Source organism: Apium graveolens, chromosome 10, assembly GCF_009905375.1.
Source record: "Apium graveolens cultivar Ventura chromosome 10, ASM990537v1, whole genome shotgun sequence".
Lineage (NCBI taxonomy): Eukaryota > Viridiplantae > Streptophyta > Magnoliopsida > Apiales > Apiaceae > Apium > Apium graveolens.
In genome coordinates, this window is record NC_133656.1 from 6,656,315 (window position 1) to 6,665,243 (window position 8,929).

Here is an 8,929-nt window from a genome sequence, read left to right on the forward strand (position 1 = left end):
TTGGAAAAAATTCGAAGATATCAAGAAGAAGTGATGAGTCAAGACGACACAACTTAACTAGGGAAGAAATTACAACTCAGAAGGATAATGAGGAAATTCTACGCTTCTCATCAAGAATCTGGATCCCCAATGTATCATAATTGAAAGAAGAGATATTACAAGATGCTCACAGTTAAAATTATTCCATACATCCCGGAAGTACGAAAATGTACCGCAATTTGAAAAAAAACTTTTTGTGGCCAAATATGAAGAAAGAGATAGCGGAGTGGGTAAGTAAATACTACACATGCCAGCGAGTCAAAGCGGAACATCAATGTCCAAGTGGATTATTGCAATCATTGGATATTCCAGAATGGAAATGGGAACATTGAGCAATGAATTTTGTCGTAGGACTTCCAAGGACTATAGTGAACCATGCCGCGATATGGGTAATCATTGACAGACTAACAAAATTAGCATACTTTCTACCGATCAACGAAAAAATTTCACTCGACAAGTTAGGGCACTTATATCTCAAGGAAATTATGATGCGACATAGAGTCCCAATATCTATTGTGTCTGATCGAGATTCACGTTTCAATTCAAGATTTTGGAGACAATTTCAAGAATGCCTTGGAACCAAATTAAATATGAGTACCGCTTATCATCCGCAAACCGATGGACAAAGTGAAAGAACTTTCCAGAAAATCGAAGACATGTTATGAGTATGTGCGATTGATTTCGAAGGCAGTTGGGACGAGCAATTACCGTTAGTCAAATTTTCTTATAATAACAGCTATCACGCAAGCATTGGAATGCCACCTTATGATGCTTTATATGGTAGGAAGTGCAGATCACCAGTGTATTGGGATGAAGTTGGAGAACACAAATTTTTTGGTCCAGAATTGATTCAACAAACCAAAGAGAAGATAGGGCTTATTCGAAAGTGACTCGTAGCGGCACAAGATCGACAACGCAAATATGCGGATCCAGCCAGGAAAGATAGGGACTACCAAGAAGGAGAGCATGTATTACTTAGGGTATCGCCATGGAAAGGATTGACCAGATTTGGCAATAAGGGTAAATTGAAGCCACGATATGTTGGTCCGTTTGAAATTTTGAAGAAAGTCGGAAAAGTTGCATACGAGTTAGCTTTACCGCCTCACATGCAACATATCCATAATGTGTTCACGTGTCAATGCTTAAGCGATATAATCTTGATTCTAGACATGTAATAGAATATGAGCCAATAGAAATTCAACCTGATTTGTCTGATATAGAACAGCTGGTATGAATTCTAGATCGGCAAGAGAGAGTGTTGAGGACTAAATTTGTGTCTTTAGTGGGAGTTTTGTGGAGTAATCCTATGGTTGAAGAGTCAACCTGGGAACTTGAGAATGAAATGTTAGAAAAGTATCCCCAATTGTTTTTTAGCGAGATTCTGAGGACAGAATCCTATTAAGGGGGAAGGATGTAACGCCTAGGAAATTACGCTTGTATTACATCATATTTATAATAAATTATGAGTTTTAATATGTCATATATGTGTAATTAGCTATAAAACCCTAATTGTTACGTTCTATGCGTATTCTGTATCATCCGGGTATTTTCAGGGTATTTTTCGGATATTTTATTTTGAACTTACCGCTTTCGTATCAAAAGTTATAAGACCTGAACTATGATTTTATAACTGATATTTCAAATAAAATAATGGGCTTTATTTTTCATGAAACGTCTTGTACCATCGTGTTATTTTGAACATCTAAATATTTTATAAATTTTCTCGTTTCACGAAATATGACTTTTCCGGGTTCCATTGGGTGTTAAAACCCCCCACAAAAATCATATTTTTATTTTTATAAAATTTTAGGACTTTCATTTATACCATTTATTTGTATTTTTGAATTATTCAAAATTTTTGAGAAATTTTGGCATATACATTATATATATATAATATTTAAAAATTAAATTTTAATACTCAAAAATTATAAAATTAGGGGCCAATTAGTTTTAATAGATGTATAATTAGGGCCTTAATTTTAATTAGGAGTATTAATTTACCTACTATAAATAGCCTAATTTTATTTTAATTATTATTAATTAATTATAGAAAATCAAAAAAATAATTAAAATTCTCTGTATTTCGGGTCGGGTATTCCAGGGTCGGGTCAAACAATCAAGCAGTAATTTTGGACTGATTTCTTCATCAAATCGATCGATGTGAGTATCAAAACTGATCTCCTTGATCTGTTCTTTCGATTCTTGGAGTTAGTTTCATATTTTGATGTGTTTTTTTCAATTTTAATTTCTAGGGTTTATACCCGAATTAGGTCTTTTGATTCCAGGGTTATTAGGATATTTTGATGATAGAAATAGCTTCCTGATGTGGTTTACAATCGATTCATGCTAATTAATTTAACAAACGATTGCTAGAACTGTTGATTCGATTTCTAGGGTTTATGCCTGATTTTCAATTGATCGTTTTTTATTTTAGAGAAAGCTGAGGTTGTTTAGAGGTTAGGGCTTTGATTATACAGTTGATAAGCTTTAATTTGCACTATAGAACGTGAAGTTTCATGTACGATTCTGTGATTTCGATGTTTGGCCGGATAATTTAGAGATTTTGCCGGAATAAATATTCAATAGGTAGATAATCGACTTAACTAGAGTATCAATGATAACTTATACAGCACCACGACCCGATTAGTGGTATTCAATCTTAACATCCATTACAATACAACTCTCACGGTTGTTATCGTCTCATTATTTACAGAATCGTTGATGCTTTACTATAGTCCACCACGGACCTACGGTAGTCATTTGTTTTCCTTGGAATCTTAATAGATAACCATACGGACTCCATACATGTCGTATCAAATTCTTCTAAGGATGCAACCTAATCACTATTCGTGATCCGTGAAGAGCATTTCTTGAACTTGTTGTAGATACAACATGAAGCAGATAAAATTGTAGAAGAGTTTCAATCAAGAAACGATAGCATGTTAATACCATTATTAATCATATGCCTTCAATAGTAGACCTGAAACTCCAGGGTTTATTTAGTCCTTTTTGGAGCATCATCCTGACTTATCTCAAGGTAGGACCTTTTAAGATAGGTAGCCCGTTCAAAGCGATAACCGGAATTAAATCATTACCAAACTACTATTACGGTTGGGAATTGCACAGTCATCAGAAGGAATGTCAATCTTGCATACCATAATATACCCTTTATGGTTTCACCCAGTCATTACACTATGCCTTAGATTGGATTCTGCAACCCCAAGAAACCGTTACTAAAGGCCAAAAAAGTGTTGCTAAAGGACAAAAAAATGCTATTGCGACTATTTTTCGGGGTTACAATTTTAGGCGTTGCAACATAGTTTTTTGCAACCCCAGGGACACCTTATTGCAACCCTTGGTTATCCGTTACAGAAACATGTTATTGCAACACCAATAGGGTTGCTATAAGACTTGAAAAGTGTTACAACAGGCTTTAGGTTATAAGTACAATATTTGTGGGCCTCACATGTGGGGTATTGATGCAACCCTTTTGCAACGTTTTTTATTTTTTTTTTCAACATTTTTAGTGTTTTTTGCAACGCTTTTACAAAAAAATGCAAAAAACTATTTTTAAATTGGCATGCCCATAAATAAGAACATAGTCTTAAAACCAACACAATCCACCAATTATAACATCAGTTATCACAAATAAACACAACTACCTTCACCATCACCATACTACCATCCCACATTACATGTTCATCTCATAAATTCCAAGCAATATAATACAAATTGAATTTACAAAAATAAATAGTCTTGAACTATCAATTCTAGCAGCAGGGTCATGCGCCACATTCAATAGCTTCTTGTGGACAATAACATATTTTGCTCTCTCAACATTCATGTCTAGCGCATACCTACAATCAATACAAGAACTTAGGGAAAATTCATACCGCCCAGTTGCTTGTCCTTGATAAATGTCTCGCAAGATCATGAATACGGTAAGATACATCAGCACGAGGCCTAGTAGGGGATATATAACTAAAAATAGCTACAATAATAACAACAAAAAGCCATCAGCTCTAACCTATACTAAAGAGAATAAGAATTCATAAGGCAAAATACAAGAAAAGCATAAAAAAACCGAAGGCTTTGTAATTTAAATGTCCCATTTCCATGTAAGAGTAACACTTTCCTCTAATGTTTTTCTCTTTTGAAGGGAGCTCCTCATGATTGGTTGCCTTGACAATGTAGATGTCCAATTCCTGCAGAATGCAAAATCGGATCCCAACGTCACAACAACGATTAATCAGGAAATTTGAAGAATCATTTATGATCAAACATCTACAATGCAGGCATAATCTCTTAAAATAAAGAAATTATTGATAAGAAATTTATACCTCAGAATCTAATATATAAACTTTCTAGTATAGTTAATCATTCACTTTCTTATATATATATATATATATATATATATATATATATATATATTGTTGTTTTTATGTCATAACTCTGTTTACCAGGAACTAAACTATAAAAGATCCCCAAACAAAAGTACCTTCCAACATATGTTGTAACAAAAAAAAAGTCCCAAGTAATCCCCAAACAAAAACTGATAAAAAAGATCTGACCATGTTTTCTTAAATAGATTTTAAAAAGAAGAATTAACACAAGAATTTATAGATAAGATGATAAGCTAAAAATGAAGATATACCTTGTCATGTTAGCTGTAAGGGGCCACAATATCTAGTCTGCAATCTGGGATCTGAAGATAGTTCAGTCATCAATAATTTTTTCTTCAACAAATTACAACTTGTCCAACAAAAAAATTGTGAATTAGTATTAATGGACATACTATGCGTGAGATAAGAACATGTCCAGTCTCAAACATATCACATTCATGTCATTTTCATACCCATTATATCCATACCCATTATATCCATCCCCGATTACAGGAATAGAAACGGCCTGAGTTATTTGTGAGCCTTGATCCAACATTTCTCCATATGATATGAATCCGGTATCCGGCAATCCCAGACGGGCAGCTGATATGCTAAACCCTGGTGAAAACATGAGAAAGCTATAGCTAGTTTATTCTTTCAGTTTCCGCAACAAGAATCCATTATAACAGTTCTATTAATAGATCATTGCAATGAAGAGCTTAAGAGAATATACTTTAAATAAAAATATTCAACAAGAAATATATGGTGTTTTTAAAATAGTTTAATTACATCTATTTACTCACACCAATAAGTTAATATCTACTATATAATACTTCATGAACATATGGCTAGACAAAACTATCTACGAGATTAAGTAAATGCAATTCAACTAACATTTAATCATCATTTCAATATAAGTACATATGGCTCTCTGCATAGAAATGAAATTGATTTCCTTCTTAAGAAATAAGGCTATTCCTTTTTTTCTCTTTACTGCTAAAGATTAAAGAAACATTGACTATCTTTTTTAAGGTAATCTGGTTTTTTTTAAGGCAAGTTGGAGAGAACCCTCAACTTTCCACTAGAGGACAAGGATGGATACCACTAAGGCAAGACCCTGGTGGTAAGATAAGACTGTCCCACCCTTCTCACATCCCCTGATAATAGAACAAAACTTGTCTTAGTTATCTCAGGTAATGTCTTCAATGAGAAAACCACCTCAGATTAAAGTCATTAAGGTATTTAACATACAGCATACTTATCATTAAAATATTTAAGATCCTGAAATGAGTAGGCAATATCGAATATAAGATTTATGCACAAAAAAATGTGTACTAGCAAAAGATACTAAATGTTTCCTTGGGAAATAGGATGTAGAAATAATATTATGGGAAAGATTAACATACCTGAGCAAGAATGTCATTCATACAATCACTAGCATCAGTGTCTCCATGGCCTAAGACACGCAAAAGCCTGAGTAATCTTATATGAAGAAAGGGGTCTGCAATCCCAGAAATGTCATATTCAGGTGCATATGGACTGTCAACAACATCTTTCAGAACTTTGACTAAACCCTCCGTATATTTCTAAAAGCACATAAAATGAGGCATAAAGAACGTTCAAATTAAATTTTAAAAGGACTTTAAAAGATATTCTATATAAGCGGCAATAAAATATAATTTAATTGCACAGAACAACTTATGAACAAACTTAAAGCATAGATTCCAGAAATATTTTGTAACCCACAATTATATATATATATGTGTGTGTGTGTGTGTAAAATTGCACGGTTACAATGGCATCTTGATGTGCAATGGCATCTTCAATTATTGTTGCTAGGTACATAAACATTAACATGCAGATAAATTCATATGAAATTACTGAGCTGGGAACTTTCGGAATAGATATACCTTCCTAAAACACTCCAATGCCTCAGTACTAGCTTCACATAGATCTGTACAAAGTTGGATCCCAGTTAACAGAACACCATGGTGCTTTTCTGTAAGTAGGGAAGCAGCAGGGCTGACAAAGTTTTCTTCCAGATCAGGGACTTTCTTTATAATCCTTATGGAGCACAGTGCTGCCTATAAGATTAAGCTGTATACTCCCTTTGTCCCGTTGATTTCTATACGTTTACTATTTGCACGTATTTCGAGGTCTCTATAAAATATAGTTCCGTAATGTTTTTTTCAAAATTTTTTTTTTTGAATAAGTTTAAACATGAAACTTTTTTTCAGAATTTTTTTTAAAAAAAAAAATATTGTGGAATTATGTTTTAAATGAGCATTGAAAAGCGTGCCGAAAAGTAACGTATAGAATTCAATGGGACAGAGGGAGTATTATATAAGAGAATTATTCAAAGTGATATTTTACCTCTCTCAATATATTGTTAAACAAGTACAACTGCAAATAGTGTGTAACACTATGTCCCATATGACCATCATCAATTGCGAATAAACCCAACTGATTGTCATCCAATTGCTTCATTTCGGAAACCAAACAATCTTTCATAGCATGGTTGGATTTTCCTTCTACAAGGTGATACCCATGGGTCACATGCCTTGATGCTTTGTGCTTGCTGGTGTGGCTATAGAAAAGCAAGCTTTTTCCTACAAATTACAAATACAATTAAAAGCAGACTTCAGTTGTCTAAGTACATATCATATACAAAAACAATAAGCTCTAAACTGCATCAAGATTTAAGATGCTGGAAATGTGCCGCTCCAAAACAAGATACTCTGTACTACTTAAACCAAGCTACTATACATTTATAGTCATTCAGACTATTCTGGATGTTGTTAAAAATAAACACATCTAATGACTGATAGTTGTTACGTGGAACAGAGTTGGGAAGGAGCTTAAGGATGTCATGAAATTTTGGTGATAAGGTGTCCTGTGGCCTTATGACATTCACCTTATATAGTGTTGCAAAATAATATACAGCTTAACATTATATAATTTAATGGTGTGTTTTGTAGACTAGGATGATGAACAAAGAGGAGCTGAAAGTATCATCATTGTACAGGTGTTTGAAATGAAAAAGTGTGTGTGTGTGTATGTGTTTTCAAAATCCTTTTGCAGCCACATAATATCCCGATCTACTCCCATAAATTGTGTTTTCAACACCTGAACAGTTACTTCAACACTTACATATCTTGATATCGCCAATAAATTGTGTTTGAAGCTTAAAAATTGAAAATTAAATTAGAGAACACTTACAAATTAGGGTTTCTAGAAACTCGTTTGAAGCTTTTCCAGACTCGATGAAAGCTTGTAGAAACTCGATTGTATCTTTTAAAGACTTAATTGAAGCTTGTAAAGACTTGTAGAGCTTGAATAAAGTCTACCCAAATCGATTAGGGCTCGATCTATTAAATTTAAGGATCAATTGATTAACCAATATTAGAGAAAAAAAAAAGGAAAGTAGAGATAGGGAAGCAAAGATAAGGAAGAAAAAGATAGAGAAAGGTGAGGTGAGAGCTGTGAGGTGAAGAAGAGGACGTGGGGGTGAAAGGGAAGGTGAGAATTTGGGAGAGAGGAGAGGGAATATCAGGTAAAGGGGGGAATATTTTGATAAACATAAATATTTTATTAAGTGCAAAATTTTTGTCAAACGGAAGAGAGGGAATAATTCCCCCCATTTTTTTTCTGAATTTTATATTTTTCAAATAGACAATAGTTTATTCATTAATATTTTAATTTTCAATTTTATAATATTATTTTATATTTTTTCAAATTATCATTGAATTTTTTATTTTTATAAAAATATTATTATTGACTTTAGTAACGTATTATTAACCGTAAATAATAAATAATTTATATTTCAAATATTAATTCATTTCCTTATAAATAATTATTAATTAGTTAAATGTGAAAAGAAAAAATAATTATTAAATCATCGTTTTAAATGCTATATTGGTAACATATTGTAACCATACAGCAACCATAAAAAAGAGAGGTTGTGATAGACATTTATTTATACGGCTACCATTACACTTTTCTTTGCAACCCTAGTATAAAGGGTTGCAGAATCCAATCTATGGTGTAGTGTTACTATATTTCTTTGGCACGAGTGCCTACAATTATTCTCTTACACTTAAAGTGTCGGCCACCACATTGGCCTTTCTTGATAGAATATTTCCTTACAATCAATGTCTTTTGAACCACCTTCAACTAAATTTTCTACCTCATTTCCAATCAGTACTTATGTGAAAATGCTCTTCTTAAGTTCTTGTGAGTAAAAAAATCACCATTTTTCCATAAGTCACTGCCTTAGTCTTTAAATGTGAACATTATCACGGCTGACTCTCGATCATACTTATTACGTATTTTATCTTAGGTCCTTCTTGCTTTAACAATTCTAACCTCCATTGGTTCAATCTATACTTCTCATGATTTAACACGTGCCCCACTTGGCATCATTATTATTATGTCATATTTCCTTTACCATAACTTTCTAATTTGGAAAACTTAAATATTACCTCTCTTCTTGTAAAACCTCTAAGGTT

At 33.0% G+C, this 8,929-nt stretch overlaps 1 protein-coding gene across 23 annotated transcripts; it reads right to left on the reverse strand.

The window, feature by feature from the left end:
* Positions 1 to 3,594: 3,594 nt before the first annotated feature.
* LOC141689906 (uncharacterized) lies at positions 3,595 to 7,992 on the reverse strand. 23 transcript variants are annotated; one of them, XM_074494430.1, is made up of 7 exons: positions 7,641 to 7,992; positions 6,795 to 7,030; positions 6,332 to 6,375; positions 5,828 to 5,960; positions 4,910 to 5,059; positions 4,694 to 4,744; positions 3,595 to 4,244 (listed from the first exon to the last, which is right to left on the reverse strand). In XM_074494430.1, the coding sequence occupies exons 2-5, from the start codon at positions 6,930 to 6,932 to the stop codon at positions 5,033 to 5,035; spliced, it is 342 nt and encodes a 113-aa protein (XP_074350531.1). In that variant the 5' UTR covers positions 6,933 to 7,030; positions 7,641 to 7,992; the 3' UTR covers positions 3,595 to 4,244; positions 4,694 to 4,744; positions 4,910 to 5,032. The 23 variants fall into 23 exon arrangements, 9 of the variants coding, with proteins under 9 accessions (XP_074350531.1, XP_074350530.1, XP_074350526.1 ...); XM_074494429.1 differs by having other exon boundaries at positions 4,694 to 4,791; XM_074494425.1 differs by having other exon boundaries at positions 4,910 to 5,039; positions 7,641 to 7,990.
* Between the last annotated feature and the right edge of the window lie 937 nt (positions 7,993 to 8,929).

Excerpts from the sequence above, each read along its gene's own strand:
- LOC141689906 (XM_074494425.1), bottom strand. The coding sequence starts at position 6,932 with ATGAAAGATTGTTTGGTTTCCGAAATGAAGCAATTGGATGACAATCAG. Across the intron at positions 6,376-6,794 it reads TTAACAATATATTGAGAGAG|ATCTATGTGAAGCTAGTACT; the intron begins GTAAAATATCAC and ends AACTTTGTACAG. Across the intron at positions 5,040-5,827 it reads TGAATGACATTCTTGCTCAG|GGTTTAGCATATCAGCTGCC; the intron begins GTATGTTAATCT and ends TGTTTTCACCAG.